The sequence below is a fragment of the Cygnus olor genome, chromosome 21 (genome assembly GCF_009769625.2).
Source record: "Cygnus olor isolate bCygOlo1 chromosome 21, bCygOlo1.pri.v2, whole genome shotgun sequence".
In the NCBI taxonomy this organism is placed as follows: Eukaryota; Metazoa; Chordata; class Aves; order Anseriformes; family Anatidae; genus Cygnus; species Cygnus olor.
Genome location: NC_049189.1, coordinates 5213357 through 5229471, shown reverse-complemented (window position 1 = coordinate 5229471; position 16115 = coordinate 5213357). Strand labels below are relative to the sequence as shown.

The 16115-nt window shown below is 42.9% G+C and overlaps 1 protein-coding gene across 2 annotated transcripts; it reads left to right on the top strand.

Moving 5' to 3' along the window:
- The first annotated feature begins 122 nt into the window (after positions 1 to 122).
- Positions 123 to 14724, top strand: EXOSC10 (exosome component 10). 2 transcript variants are annotated; one of them, XM_040533864.1, is made up of 25 exons: positions 123 to 322; positions 794 to 930; positions 1374 to 1497; positions 1805 to 1909; positions 2320 to 2485; positions 3271 to 3382; positions 3674 to 3749; positions 3888 to 3998; positions 4411 to 4554; positions 4864 to 5054; positions 5751 to 5907; positions 6434 to 6582; positions 6880 to 6930; positions 7684 to 7795; positions 8453 to 8503; positions 9054 to 9132; positions 9332 to 9414; positions 9737 to 9832; positions 10522 to 10596; positions 11075 to 11162; positions 11355 to 11428; positions 12008 to 12176; positions 12643 to 12704; positions 13885 to 13961; positions 14544 to 14724. In XM_040533864.1, exons 1-25 carry the CDS (start codon positions 152 to 154, stop codon positions 14572 to 14574), a joined length of 2691 nt encoding a protein of 896 aa, XP_040389798.1. In that variant the 5' UTR covers positions 123 to 151; the 3' UTR covers positions 14575 to 14724. The 2 variants fall into 2 exon arrangements, with proteins under 2 accessions (XP_040389798.1, XP_040389796.1); XM_040533862.1 differs by having other exon boundaries at positions 9293 to 9414.
- Positions 14725 to 16115: the final 1391 nt, after the last annotated feature.

Here is a 16115-nt window from a genome sequence, read left to right as displayed (position 1 = left end):
CCGCCCCCCGTCCACTTCCCGCCAGGGGGCGCCACAGCGGAGCCCAGGCGCCGCCTCCCCGTTGCGCATGCGCACCCCCCACTCCCGCCCCCTTCCCGCACGCCGTCGCTGTCGCGAGAGCTCCTGAGCGTCGCGTGGCTGCGGGGGCAAGATGGCGGCCGCCGTTGACGGGGGGAGCGGTGGGGCGGCGGCGGCGGCCGGGAGCTTGGCGGCCCGGGAGGGAAGCGGCGGTCCGGCGGACCGGGCCGGGGAGCCGGAGCCGGAGGCGAAGCGCGGGGAGGCGGCGCTGCCCGGTTTCGACGACGCCGACGCCTTCGTCAAGGTGTGGGGCGGGGGGGAGCGGGGCGGGTGCTGTGCACTACGGGTCCCGGCGTGCCCTGCGCGGCTCGGGCTGTGGCGGCCGGGCGGTTTGCGCGTGAGGGGGCCGCGGGGCATGCTGGGGGCTGTAGTCCCGTCCTCAGGGGCTGTGGGGCTGCCCCGCAGTCTGTGTCGTTAACGTACCACAGCAGCCGTCTGCGTGCCTGCGGCTCCAACGAGCGTTCTGTCCTGCCCTAAGTACCAAAACGAGCGTTGGGAGCCCGTTGTCGTTATACTTGTGGCACTTTAAAGGAATTATAGCAAGACGCCGTGAACTTAGTTGTGTGAAAAACCCCGAGGGTAACAGGTCTTAGGGCTAGTCGTGCCTCAGGCAGGCTCGGCACGATGCGTTTCTGTCAGGTAGCCCCCTGGGTAAATGGAATAATCTGGGAAGGCGCTGACAGCGGTGTTCTTTGATAACGGTGTTCTTGCACAGTACGCTCTGGGCACGGTGGTGGCAGCAACAAAGGCGTCCAATGGGCTCCCCCGGCCTGGCGACGAGTACGACTTCTACCGAAGCTTCCCTGGCTTCCGCGCCTACTGCGAAACGCAGGGCCACCGCCTCCTCCACTGGTAAGGGTGCGTTTGAGTCTGTGCCACTGACAGTAGCCTCCAATCCAAAACAGAGCGTAGCATCCCCCTTTGGAAACTCCAGGCCGGTTGGAGACAAAAGCATGTTTTATGTCACTTACAAATTTTAGCTACTCTTCTAGCGGTTCACAGTTTAAATAACAAGTTTACAGAATATTTTTCATGATGGTTTAGGTAAAGAACTATGGAGTGAGCAGAGGCTGATAAAAACATACTAGGCGATCTGTTTAGAAAGTCGTATGATTCTAAAGAAATTTATTATAACAGCACTGTATAGGTGTTTTTTCTATTCACTGCTCGCTCAACATTATATACAGGTACTGCATTTGCTTAATTTTCAAACTTCTAAGATATAGAAAGTTGGAATGAATTGGATGGTTTAGCGTTCATTTAAGTTGCTAATATTTGTGCTGTTCCCTTGCAAGCATGAGCAGGGTGATGCAATATCACGGCTGCCGCAGCCACATGAAAGATCGCAGCAAAGTAACAGAGCTGGAAGATAAATTTGATATGCTGGTTGACTCCAATGATGTCATTCTTGAAAGAGTGGTGAGCAAATTATTCCTGTATACTGTTTGTGTAAGCTATTCAGCTGTCACAGGTTTTTTTATGACATAAATCTCAGAGGTAGCACTTCTACAATTGCGTTTAGTGTTTCCGTAATCTGATGACTTTTCATTTTATTTAAAAAGCTTTTCTGCATACTAGACCAGTGTTCACAGCAGCTAAAGCAGATAAGTCATGTCCCAAAGGTAGTGAAGATAATACGTGACCTGTGAGGAGACTAAATACAGCCTGGCATAATAGCATCATAACCTGAGAATGGGTCTGTAAATTTTCTTTTTCTGGAATTTAGGGTATTTTACTGGATGAAGCAGCAGGAGTGAACAAAAACCAGCAGCCAGTCCTCCCTGCTGGGCTGCAGCTTCCACAGACTATTGTTTCCAGCTGGAACCGCAAGGTGAGGCCTCTGCACTCAGTTTGCTGTGCTGTCATAAGTTTTTGTCCTAGCGTTGATGCTACAGATTTTCCAGCGGAGTTTAGTGGTTAAATGTTTCCTCAGATTTTTTCATGCATTCTTACTCCCTTCTGTTTTATACAAACTTGATTGTGGAATCTGTGTGCTTTCAGTTGCCAATTTAGTTTAATGCACACAACAGATTTCCTTGTACTCGTTCTTAGGAATTCAGAGTCCTGATTCAGAGAACTTCCATTCTTAGGTTCAGAACTCTTACTGCAAAAGAGTGGCCCACTTTTGAGTTTGAGGTGTAATTTTATTCCTCTGAAAATTGGGTCAGCCTGAGTAAAAGAGATTCTAGACATCTATTAAGTCACGTTAATTTTATTTGTGGTTTGCTTTCTTTTTAATAGGCAGGAGAATCCCACAAAAGAACCAAGTCTGAAACCTTCCGATTGCTTCATGCCAAGAACATCTCTCGACCACAGCTTAAGTTTCGGGAAAAGATTGACAATTCCAACACTCCCTTTGTACCTAAACTTTTTATCAAGCCAAATGCTTTAAAACCTTTGCCTGAAGGTAAGATGTTTCCCTTTTGTTTGGTAATCTGTTGGGAACATTTGACACAAATCTGTCTTCACAATACAGGAGAGGAATCATTGACTGTAAAAATGAGTAAGAGCAGATGTTGACCATTTAGATGAAGTAAGCTTCGTGGCTCTGTTGTTTATATATGTGCAGCGTAAGGGTCGGTCAACATACAACATATTTATGTTGGTATACAGTAATTAACCTGTTCTAAACAGGTATTCTGCTGCTTCTCTTTGCCGCCATTGAACGTCCATGGTGAGAGTTCCCCTGGCACCAGGAGTTGTGTTGACTGGTCTATTAGTCTGGCTGGTTTTACAGATAACTCTTTCTAATTACTTAAGAGCAGCAGGTTTAGGGTTAGACCTAGATTTGGTTTGGCTGCTTTATCAAAGCTGCCAGTGAAATATCCTGTCTCGACAACTTGTCACTGCTGACAATGACTCATCCATGGCCTGCACTGATGTGGGTTGTGCTTCAGTACATGGGAACGATTGAAAGATTTTTCTGAAGATTTTTCAATCTCCTTCCAAGCTCTCAGCAGAACCACCTTGCATCTCGCTTAATGACAGCCTGATAAAACCTAGTAACTGAACTATCATTGGAGGCGCAGACAGAAATCTTGTTGGCAGCTAAAGCTGCAGGTCTAAATTACTAAGTTTTTGATAGCTCGTGATTTTAATGGGATCCTATGATGGGTGGAGGGGAGAGAGTAGTACTAGGCAGAGAATGTTGTGTGTGGGACCCAGTCCAGTTGTTCCATATTGGTTGTTCAGCCCTCACAAAAAGTGGACGGGAACGAAAGGAGCGCCCTGAAGACTTGGATGTACCAGCTGCTTTGGCAGACTTCATACACCAGCAGAGGACGCAGCAAACTGAGCAAGACATGTAAGAAATTAAACCGACAGCAAGGTGCTTGGAGTGCATTGATGAACATGCACTTCTACGGTCCCTTTGTGCTGATGGCATTTATGTGTAACAGCTCTGCATGTGTCTGTGTCTGCACACTGCGTTGCGTGTGATTCGCTTTAGTCAACTGCAGTTATTTTAAACCTGTTCTTAACAAGAGACAAAATTTCTACTCGCTGTGGAAACTACCAGAGCTCTCAAAGTCTCTGTGCACTGGCTTCATAAAGATGACTGAAGTTTAGTCTGTGCCTGTTTTCCTAATTTCCACAGGTTTGCTCACCCTTACCAGTACGAACTGGAGCATTTTTCTCCACCAGATGGAGTTCTCAAGAAACCAGAGCCCCAGGTTGGTGCCCACGTTAATTTACAAGCAGATGCAGTAAGTTTGCAGCTGGCCGTAATTGACAAATTTCAGAATTGATGGTGGAGGTCAGGGGTGGGAATTGACAGAGAACATACTGTTCCTAATAATTTGCTCTGCCAGATGTACAGGCCCATCAAGGAAACACCCTGTCATTTTGTCACCACACTGGATGAGCTGGTAGAACTAAATGAAAAGCTTATGAACTGTAAAGAATTTGCCCTGGACTTAGAGGTAATTAATTTGCCTTTTTTGTTTAAAAGTTACATGTATGCTGTTAAAGCCTAAGAGACCGTTATATTCTTCCTGGTTTTTAGTCTTCTCTTTATCCTGCTATTAGTATTCTTTTATAAGTATTTACTTTGTCGTTCTAACCTATCAGATACTGTCTAGGAGGCTGAATCAAACTGTAGCAATATTTTAATGGTAGTAACGGCTGCATATTTCATACTGAATTTAATCTTTTTTAAATTCTGCTTGTGCTGCTTTTTGTCATGCTAGTGCCTGCAAAGAGAAAAGCTGTTCATCTGATTGTCTTTTGCTTTGAGAAGTCCTCTGTTAATGTTTCTTCCTTCATTTGGGGTGCTGTATGTTTTGTAGTATTACTTCTGTGGTGAAAGTAACATTTCTCTTCTGTGTTTTTCAGCACCATTCCTACAGGAGCTTCCTGGGCTTGACGTGCCTGATGCAGATTTCCACCCGAACAGAAGACTTCATTATTGACACACTGGAGTTACGCGGTGACATGAACATTCTCAATGAGACTTTCACAGACCCTGCAATTGTGAAGGTCAGCTGCCAAATTCACCAGAATTCCTTGTGGGGTTTTTTGATTGTTTGAACTTTATTATCATTGCAAGCACACTGTACGCTCTGTCTTGGTCTCTTGGCTTTCAGTATAATTTGTTCATGTGCCTGTTTCCTTGATGCAAGAGGGAAATTACTTGCTGAGTGCACTCATTTAGTCATCCTGCACTTAATGCTGAAGGTCAGAGAAAAAAGAAATCTGGTTCAAGACACATGAATATGAAACCACAGCACTAACAGCCTAGAGAATAAATGTTCTTCATATCATTCTCAATTTCTTTTGGTTTTCAAGGTCCTTCATGGTGCTGATTCAGATGTGGAATGGCTGCAAAAAGACTTTGGCCTGTACTTGGTGAACATGTTTGATACTCACCAAGCTGCTCGTCTTCTCAATCTCGGCAAGCACTCTTTGGACCACTTGCTGAAGCTGTATTGCGGTGTGGATGCTGACAAGCAGTACCAGTTGGCTGACTGGAGGATACGGTAAGAACTGACCCCTTAGATGTGCTGCAGCTACAAGGCAGCACTTGTTTGAATTTTAGGGCAGAAGCATATTTCTAGTTGCAAGCCCCACAGTTGTAGGTTAATCTCAAAGTGAACAAGCACAGCATTTATCTGGAAGTGCTGGAAGTTCTTCTGAGTGTTACATTTTCATATGTTTCTTTAGAAATTGAATTATTTGGGGTAAATGAGGGAGGATTGTTTAATAAAAAGCTCCTGGAAGCTTGCTGCTTAGGAACAGCACTGAACCGCTGCAGTGGTACAGAGAAAGTCAGTATTTGTCTTCTCAAGAGTCACCCAAAAATGATCAGTCACTCAAAGTAGATAGAGCAGTGAGCCTGGCTGTGGGGATGGACTTTGCACACCACAGAGGTCCCAGATTTAGTTTATGTAGGCTCTGCAGAGAGAAAGAAGTTGTGACAAATACCATAGCAGGCAGTTCTGCCATCTGACTTAGCTACACAGCATCGAGCATCTGAACAAGATGTCATCGGGACAGGAGAGTGCACAGCATGTTGCTGCTGTTGCCCAACAAGTCCTTCAGGACAGAAGCAGAAGAATTTCCATATTAGTTCTTAGCATGCTTCAGATGCAGTTTGCCCTAATGTGCTCTGCAAAGGGAAGATGATTGTTTGGGGCAACTGAAATGCATTAGTATAATTTTGGCTCTTTTTCTAGCCCTTTGCCAGAAGAAATGATTCAGTATGCCCGTGATGACACTCACTACTTACTCTACATTTACGATAAAGTGAGGGAGGCACTATGGGAGAGAGGGAACGAGCAGCCCACTCAGCTCCAGATTGTGTGGCAACGCAGCAGAGACATCTGCCTGAAGGTAAAGCTTCAGCTTGTTGGATTACCTGGATCAGAATACGGACTTACTAGGGCATAAAGTCCTTCACCTCTTTCTACATCTGTTGCATTGACTCATTTTCAGTCGTGTTGTGTACCCTGCCTCCCCCCCACCCCATATCTGCATGACTGAAATCAGCTGTATAAATTCACACTGTTATATGCTGTCACTTGTTTCGCTAGCCAAAATCCTTGGGTTCAGATTCCCTCTTGCTATTTTTTGAATGCTGGCACACCTTGGCCTCCTGATGCTTTCAGGTGTGCCTTTCCCCAGGGAGATGTTACATTTCCAGTTCTGCTGGACATTCCTAAAACTTCAAAGCCTTGGTGGAGTTGCATTATGAGGCAATTACATTGCATGTGTGGAAAGTACCAACTCCGGGATACATTATACCTGAGTTTACTCAGTCCCCTTACATCTGCATGACATTCTGTCCTGATGAAGCAAGGCAGCCTAGAAAGCACTGGTTTGATAACCGATCACAAGTGTTTCTTTTTTTCCTATCCAGAAATACATCAAGCCCCTCTTTTCAGATGAATCCTATCTTGAACTCTACAGGAGGCAGAAAAAACATCTCAACACACAGCAGCTAGCAGCATTTAGGTTGCTGTTTGCATGGAGAGACAAGACGGCACGTCAGGAGGATGAGAGTACAGGGTAGGAAGTTATTTGTTATGAATACTGGCTTAAATGAGTCTATTGGATTGTGCAGCCATCCCCAAGAGGGGACCATTCTGTTACGTTATGGAAATTAGTGTACTGAATCAGACAACTTTTTACATTTAGAACAGAAGTCCTGTTATGATAGCACTAAATTCTTCTGGGTGTCTAGATCTGCCCTGCTTAATTTCTTCTTAAATGATTTCATCTCTTCAGACGTTGTGAAATGGGGTAGAGTTGTGCAGTTTGAAGGTAATTTTTCTCTTACATTCACACTGTCTCTTTGTGTTGTAGATACGTGTTACCAAATCATATGTTATTGAAGATAGCAGAGGAGCTGCCCAAGTAAGTTTTGCTCATCCTTGAAGAGTCTCGCTTGATTTTAATACCCAGCAAGGTGTTTCCTAGTGTGTAATTACTTCTGCAGTTGGTCCCTTTCTTCCAGCTGACAATACTGCTTTTCTCTACAGTTCTTCAGTTTGCAAGAGAAATAAATTTCAGTATTCCCTCAGAAGCCTCCAGAATTCTTCTGGGATATACATCTCTGTGATTTTATTCCACTAATAAAACACATTCCTTTGCATTACGTTATGTCACACATTGCCCCACCCCACCCTGAGATTCCTACAGTATTACAGAGCAAGTAAGAGTTCCCCTATAACATCTGTTTTTGTCAGCTCTCAAAGGGAGCTGAGTGGGGGCAGATCCCTTTCAACACCTACTTTTATGCAACATTTTCCTCAAACACTTGGCACTCATCATCTAGTGTTCTATGCTTGAGAATGATAAAAATGCATCCTTAAATGCAAGTCCACTGCCAGCTTCCGTAGAGGAATGCTGAACAAGGACCAAAATGAAGATGAGGGCAGACAGACCACAGAAAAGAGTGGAGAGCTGCATTAACAGTTTCTCCTTACCTGCACAAACTGAGTACAGAAAAATTTTCATCTTGGAGAATGAACTCTGACAGATTAGTCTAACTTGTCTTGTCCTGTCGCAGTCAGGCCTGTGGTTATATCTGGTTGCGCATCCTTTGAATGCAAATGCTTAACATCAGCCATAAATACAGCACACTGAATTTTTCTCATCTCTCTTTAGAGAACCCCAGGGCATCATTGCTTGCTGTAATCCAGTCCCACCACTAGTTCGCCAGCAGATTAATGAATTGCATCTTCTCATTCAGCAGGCCCGAGAGATGCCGCTTCTCAAGGTAGGAGTAGCTTGTATCACACAAGAGAGTCATCACTTGCTTTCCATAAGCCAGGTACTAGAGCTAAATGGTGACCTGTGGTGCTGAGTTGTGTGCTGAAGTTTGCTTGAATTGAGTATAGTGTTCCGTAGTGGAGCAGAAAGATATATGGCAGTTTTGTCTTGCCCATCTGTTGTCTGATTTGTACTGGCTTAGACATGGTGTAGTTCCTTGGAAAGCTAGAGCAGGACAAGAACAGGCACTGCTTGAACAGGGTGCAGTTGCCCGTACAGTGCCATATCCTTACATTGCACATTTACCTGTGTGAGGAAGAAATGGACCTTGTGGAATTAGTAGGCTGTATAAATGGGTTCATAAATCTTTTTCCACTATGGTGAAGCAAAAAAAAACAAACAAACCAGCACTTAGATTCGTTAGATAAAACCCATCATCAGCATGTAGATATTAGTATGGTCTTCTTCCTTTGATGAAACAAAACCATTTGTGAGCATGAACATGTGCTTTCTGTGTGAGGCATTTAAATGTATCCATATGCAGCAAAAGAAGAAATAAATTAATTTTAGCTTGTAATAAATGTATTGAAAACATAGTGAGGAGGCTAACCTAGAAGAAATAGATCAGGTGCAGTTAACTGATTACGTTTCTCTCCCATTCTAGTCGGAGATTGCTTTGACAGTCAAGAAGAGGGCACCTCTGTCCAACCCGGAGGTAGTGTTTGCATAATATTTGTTACCTGATGTCTCAAGCATTAAACTCAAATAAAAAAACATAGCAAAATTTTACCTTCTAGTAAATTCTTTATTCTAATCCGTTTTACAGGTCTCTCTACTTCAGCTTAATGTTTATTTTCTGTGCTAGACTCGTAACATTACCAGCTGTAAATTGGTATTTTACAAACCATCACAACAACAGCACTTAAGGCTTCATCAGCGAACGCTCTAGATGCTGGGCAGTTGCATGTGTGTCAGCCTATATTGATAGATCTTTAAGAAGGGAAGTCTCAGATGAGTTTCTAAGGCTGCCTCATTTATTCTCCTGTTTATGAAGTAAAGCATCTCCGTTAGCCTGTGGGTATTTGCACAGATATGCTTTTGATGCCAGATGTAATGTGCTCTGGCAGGTGAGTTATACTGAAAATACTCAGTCTCTGAATTTCACCCTTTTCTTTGAACTTTAAGTATCTCTGCAGTATCTGAAAACACATACAGGTTCATAGCATAGTGTACTAATGGCGTTTGCAATGTGAATCTTTCTGCAGAGGCTGGAGAATACCTTCTTTGGACCACATGACAGTTCCCGTATTCCTATGGATGATTTTCAGAACAACTCTGCATTGGGTAATTTGGACTTAACCTAAAAACTGTGATAATAATGACATGATATGGCTTTGATATGGGGAAATAAGCAGCACTGAGGGTACTTTCAGTGAATCTTGTTACACAAAGAGCAGTATAATATACAAGTATTTAATAAAAAAAATCTTTTTTTTTTATGTAGAGTCTGCACCAGTCTTGGAACATGATTCTCTCTTTTCAGACAGTGAGAGAACAATGAATATTCAGGGTGGCCAGCCAGAGTCAACGTGCCTCGTTGCTACTGCTACTGTCAGCATATTCAGTGTAAGCAATGTCTGTGATACTGTCAGTGTTTTAAGTATAGGAAAACATACTTAATAATCTGGTAAAACTGTGTAGTAGTGTTGCAAGAAATAGAAAGGTAAGACATGCATAGGTACTGGCAGGTACTAGCTTCCTGTCAAGCATATGGCATAACCGAGATAATTAGGTGAGGAGGCCAGCAAATTAATTAAACCTCTGCAGAGGATTACTGCCATCACTGGAGTTTCAGATAAAGTGAGAAATACCGTGCCTGTAATGGCAGTAGCCAAAGCTAAAAATTATTAATGTTAATGTTTCTTCTCTTTTTTTTTTTTTTTTTAAGGAATGTGATGAAGATGACGGAAATGAGAAAGTTTTAACAACTGCACAGCAGAAAGCTCAACGTATAATGGAGTCCTTTGAAAATCCATTTAGAATGGTAAAATTCAAATTCAAAATTGGTTAAAACCCAGTGTGTATTTGTAATGGTACTGATAAACCAACCTGTGTGGAGGATGCTCTGAGCTGTTTTTCCAGGCTACATGAAAGATCTTGATATAACATTAGTTGCTGCTTTCTTACTGGAATTGAGAGATTGCCCTTTGAAAGCATACACATGTGGTTTTGTTTTCAAAACATGTTGAATTGCCTCTTAGATATGTCTTTCTATGTCATAAACAGACCTCTCCTTTTTTTTAATCGAGGTTGAGGTTTCTTTAATTTGCATCACATTTTCATCTCTGTGCCTGAAGTTAGTGAGCTGATTTTACTCTTCTAATGAATGAAACAAGAACAATAGAATACTTTGCTAGAGATTGGGAGTGGCAGATTATTAGGAAGTAGTATCAAAACAACTGTTTTCTGGTGTATGTTTGGGGTTGGTTTGTTGATTTTTTGGGTTTGTGGTGGTTTTTTTTATGTTGATTGGTTGTTTTTTCTTTAATGTTTCTTTGGCTATAGCTGTGGTAATGACTTTTTCCAAAAGATTCTCATTCTGTAGAATGTTTCTTGCTTCTTAAATATGAACCCTTTGATTTGGAACGTTTTAAGTAGCATTGTAGCAATGAGCTTATGAGCACTAATGTCACGTGCTGTATTTAAATAAAAATGTTTTTTTCCTCTCTACAGTACTTACCTTCAGAACAGAATCCTGCCTACGTCTCACAGTCTGCAAAGTTTGATCCGTCATCAAAAATTTATGAAGTAAGACTAATTTTAAAATTTCCTGCCAAGTACTACAAACGAAACAAACAAGTAGATTATTTTCCTTTGGGAACCTCCGCAACGTTTTTTTTTCTTGAGTTCTTCTTAGGAAAAAAGAATACGTTTTGAGAAACTTAATGCGTTTCTTAATCAGTGGTTCATTGTTTCTATAGCATTCATATTCCTCAAAGAACCTAGAATTGGAGACCTTCCACTCTGCAGTCCCTGTCTGTCAAAGCTACAAACTACTACTGAAGCCTGTATCTGCCTTTGTTCTCATTGGGCTTGTTTGTAGCTCAAGAACTTTTGAAGCACATGGTTTTACTTTACATGGTGCAGCAGATCTTAATCTCTTTTACAATCCAATTTGATCTTTTGTACTTCTTAATGAAGACCAGCATGTGGTAGCAGGTTTATAAACTCCCTTTTGCCATAAAACTTCAAAGAAAATGATCCCAGGTAATTTTTTTCATCGTAGATCAGCAATCGATGGAAGTTGATGAGTCAGACACAAGTACAGAAGGAGTCCAAGGAAGAAATAAAAAAGAAAGCAGCCCAGCAGTCAGGTAAAGCCATTCTTCCGCTCCTCAGTGTGTTGGCTAGCATGCTTTTTCACAATACATTTAGGTTGTTTCTCAGTCATAAGAATACCTCAGGTGATGGATTTTCTAATGGATGAGATTGTTTGACAGAGATTTCTCGAACCTCATGCGTAATTTACTTCTGCTTTTTACAGTAATGCTTGTTTGTTTTCCTAGCTGATCGTGACCAGGCACAGAAGGCATATAAAGAGGCTACAGAAAACATTGTGTCTGTTCGTCAGCAAGCTATGGTATGTCACTGAATTCTATGCTTCCAGCCTTTGCCTTTTATCTTCTTAACATAGTTCAGAATGAAACCCCAAGCTCCCTATTACTCTGAAACATTGCCCGAGTTGAAAGCAGCTGATTTCAGGTGACCCGAATGACTGCCTTGATTGGCAGGCAGTCTGTGGTTCTGCCCTATGTATAGCAGCAGGCCCCTAGCAGCTGTGCTGGGCAAATCTTTGCATCCCTCCGTGTCTTCAGAAGGGAATGTGTTCCACTGCTGCACCTCAGTGCTCCTTCCTTGCCTAGGTTCCCCAAGATCTGTCTGTGCAGACAACAGATCTCAGCCTCTAGCACCCTGTGAAATGACAACTTGATTTTTTTGCCTGAAAAGCCCCTGCCCTGGGGACAGGGAGGGAGCAGTTCAGACCCAAAGAAGAACACGGTGCTTTCTTCCTGCACTATTACTGCCACAGGCAGCCCCAGCTGTCACTGGAGCCTGGCTCCACTGACAGTTCACCTGCATGCTGGTGTTCATGCCTTCACAGAGATGTTTCATTCTCTTGAACTTGTCCTTTTTCCCATTCCATGGGTTGCTTTCACAGCAGGAACAGGCTAATAAGAAGAGAGAGAGGGTCATCAGTGAAACGGGAACAGAATTGCCAAAACAAGAGAAGAAACGGCCAAAAGCCTCCCAGCAACCAGAGGAGCTGGAAGCACCGAAGCAGTTTACCCCCTTTGATTACAGCAAGTCCAACTTCAAAGTGTTTGCGGGTAAGATCTGGATCTCTTGCTAGAGTGCTGCAGGCTGTGGAAAATGTTGCAAGCTGAGCCCTGAGAAGGCTGTATGTGAACACAGATGCCAAGGCAGTACAAACTTCCAATGCACTTACCTTACAGTGGGGAAATATTGAAAGAAATTTACCTGGGAAATCAACAGTTTAGCATTCTTTTTCTGGTTTGGAAACAAAAATCTTGAAACAGTTGGCTGAGGGGATTGTGGATTCACTGCTTGCTTCTCTGCTCTGCAGAGAAAAGTCATTGGTTTAATTGGACCCAGGGAACTAGGAGGCAAAGGAGATTTGACGTCCATTCAGGGGCTTCTTATGCCCATCAGAGACTGTTCTGGATTTTAGCATGGGAGACTGCAGTGAAACCTCCTTATCGTCAGAGGAAAACCGTGGATTGTACTGTTCTTTCTGGAAATGTTTAGTGATCGTTCCTCTCGTCTTTCCCATAGGAAGCAGCAAATCGAAGCAGTCGGCACAGTTTGATCCTGCTAAACAAGCTTACACAGGCAAGGTACAGACATGTCATGGAAGAAGGAACGGAAATGTTGATGTTATTGTGTACCCAGGTGGAGAGTTGTTGGGAAAGGTAGCGGACTTTTTCAGGATCTGCAGAATGTTCTCTAACAGCACTTTGTACTGAGGTGCAGCTTCCAGTCACAAATTCACACCTTGTGTTATAGCCTGTTCCCATTCAGGAAGAGCTCTCTCAGAGCCCCACAGACTCTTCCATTGTTTCTCCCTTTTATACATTGTTCACAGCTACACCCCCCTGCGTAACAGGCACACTGCTTAGACCACAGCACACCACCACAAATTCCCAGTACGAAATTCAAGTCACTCCAGTCACCCCAGGCCTTGGCAGGTCCAGGTGTTGCCTGCATTCTCTACCAAGTGATATTTTTTTGTGTAATTTAATTAATTGCTAATTAACACAAACTTCTGATTGGGAGATCGAAGAGAAGAACAGCCAAATACATATTTAGGGAAACACTTCCACTTGCCTGTGACCAGCATGGGGCAGTTCTTGCCCCCTCCTCTCCCCACAGGTCACTCTGGCAGACCTGGGTTACTATATCCTGTGTAGTGCTCACGTATGGAGCATTTGGGTGCTGATGCATGATGTCGGTGGGCATTCAAGCATGAAGCAATAGGTGCCCATCTGTCAACTCATTGGGTGCTCAGGTGTTCATTAAGTTCTGAAGCTCATTTCTCACATTTCAGCCTCTTTCCTGTACCTTCTGCCTTGTGCATTTAATTGAAAGGCAAATGGTACCAGGAAGCCTCTTAGATACTCATTAAAAACATTTTTTAGAAGTAAAACAGGTTTATGCCTGATAGTGTGTAAAATACAGTTTCCTGCAGTCTCTGCTGTGTCGGTTGAAACCTGTTTCAGAAAGGGGGGGCAGAGGGGAGCAACTGAGCAGTGAATTTGGGAGAAGGTTTTAGACCTGTATGGATTGCTCTGTATAGATGGGTAAACGGATACCGTGGCTCACGTGTCATGGTTAGACCAGCAAAACAGCATTTATTCAGGTGCATTCAGTGCAAGTGCATTAAGTCCTAAAACAAAGCTCAGAGTGTAAACAAGCAGTGTTCCTTGAAGTAGGAGGGACCTAACAGGACACGTGTCACGTGGAATATACTGTATTTGGCAGCTACCTCACTGTGTTGTTTTTTTTTCTTCCATGCAGAAATCTGCTGGAGCTAACAAACTTCAACAGTCAGCTGGAAACCGAAGCATGTCCTACCTGGCAGGGAAGGCTGACAGGTGTGTCATCAGCCTCCTCTCATCACGCGTGGAGCGTTTTCACTCCTGTGCCCCAGAGCCATGGGCAAAACGTAGCTATTGTCCTCTGCTGCTGTGGGAGCTTAAGCACATTTTATGGGAAGCGGTTGCATAACACTTACTTAAGTTATTTTCACAGCTTGACGTCAGTTTAAAGGAAAAAAGAAAAGGCTTAGTCAGGATTAATGCAAATAAAGGAGAATTCTGGGTGGAAGGTTTGAAATACTGATCTAAAAGTTTGTGTTAATAGATGTGGGAGTGGCTTTCTTTGGCCACAAAGATAGGCAGAGGTGGGGAGAACATTTGTCTAGCTTGGGAAGACAAATAACAGCACTGCCAAATATGAATGTTCTTGTTCTGAATATACTTACTGTGTAGCTTCCTGGGCTTGATTCTTGTGAATTATTTAGCCAAAAAAGAGCAATGCTATGTAAGGGCAGCCTTAGAAGCAGAAAGGTTCTTCATCATGATTCTTTTGAGAAAGGGTCATTGAAAGCTAGCGTAGATTTTTCAATCTTGAGTGAATGTAAAGCAAGAGTTAAATCTTCTGTAACTCTTTTGTAGGGGTTCCAGACACCACTGGCCGAAGAGATAGTCCTTGTTACGAGACCTGTGGGAGTTGCTGCTGAACAGAACAATAGTCAGAAGTACTGTCACCATGGAAAGGCAAATATTGGTCACTGAGCAGTTTTTGTACAGAAATCTTTTTAAGCCCATTAAAATCCTTTTTTTCCTAAAGGATAAACATCTCAGTTGGTTTGGCTTTTATTCACATTGTTTTTTTCTAATTATACTCGCAATGTTGCGTTGTTTCTAATTTTGAAAGTTTATCCTGTGTCCTCAAATACAGTTAGGCTAAAATTGTCAGTGCTTGGAGTTGCTTGAAGTTCAGAACCAGCACGTCAGTGGAGTATGGAGGAATCCCTTGGCATCTCTAAAGCCAGCACAAAAATAATTGAGAGATTCAGTAGATGTGACTCAAACCCCAGCGGTCCAGAGGAAGAAATAAAGCCGGGCTCTTTTATGTTAGACCCTGCTTACAAATTGAACGACACAGCTCATCTTTTACAAGACAAGATAATGCCAAAAATGAGTGTGTTTTTCTGACAGTATTTGTATTTTTAAGCAAAGATTTTTAAGAAGAGGGGGAGTGCTCAGGTACTTTTTGGATCAGACATGGTAGTTACTTTTTCATCATAATGACGTAGACAGAAAGCAATGCCTTTAGGTAGAAAAGGTAAAGACACTGTACAATACTGGCTTGGGGAAAGCCGGTAGGGTTCTGTACTGCAACTGAATCTCACTACAGCCATAGTAATGTTTCATAGTTTTAAATACCCAGAGCGAGTTACCCTAATGTCTTTATAGAAAGAGTCTCAGACTGTAAAGTGATTCAAGGATGGCAGAGTTCACTCTAAACAACTGAAGACAACTGAAAGCCTCTTGTGAAAGAGGTAAACAAGGTAAACAACATTGCCATTTTGGAGTTGGATGAACCGAAGGTTAGAGCTGATGTAACTTTGCTTGAAGTTGTATTAGATCAGTGGCAGAGCTGCATCCTGGATTGCTGTTCACTGCTCTGATGAATGGAACTTGCTGTCTTTCCCAAAGGCCTTATCTTTGTTCTGTGATTTCCATTTCTGCCTGAAGATTTTCCATTGCATGCTCACGTGTTTTGGCAGTTACCATTATTTCTCTGTTATGTTAGGATAGGTGCAAGGACTGAGTGGGTAGTGGTAAAAACTTGCTTCTGCATTCCTAACCTGAGGGCTGCATTTTAAAAGACCTGTCAGGAGGTTTGTTTTTTTGTTTGTTTGTTTTCAATCGTTTCCAATATCTCTGGTGAGTAGGGAGTGGAAGGAACAGAGGAGGTTTGTTCTCCTTATGTACCTTAGTGTGAAGAGTGCCAGCTGAGCAGCATGGTAATGTCGAGACAAAGTCCCTTTCTGCTCATAAAATCTGGCTGAATGGCTGAATACTGAAGATTGTCTCTGAAAAGAGGCAGTTGAATAGCAATTTCTTGAAGTGCATTTGCAGGGATTTGACAGTTCCCCTTCTTGTCAGCTTTATGACTTCTGATACTTTGATAATTGAAGAATGAGTAAAACTTTCTGAAAGCCCCATTGGCTGCAGGGA

What these genes read in the sequence shown, in the direction of transcription:
- EXOSC10 (XM_040533862.1), top strand. Translation starts at nt 152, where the DNA reads ATGGCGGCCGCCGTTGACGGGGGGAGCGGTGGGGCGGCGGCGGCGGCC. An exon ending in CAGGAGGATGAGAGTACAGG is followed by an intron (nt 6,583 to 6,879) that starts GTAGGAAGTTAT and finishes TTTGTGTTGTAG; the next exon opens with ATACGTGTTACCAAATCATA. An exon ending in CTGGCAGGGAAGGCTGACAG is followed by an intron (nt 13,962 to 14,543) that starts GTGTGTCATCAG and finishes ACTCTTTTGTAG; the next exon opens with GGGTTCCAGACACCACTGGC.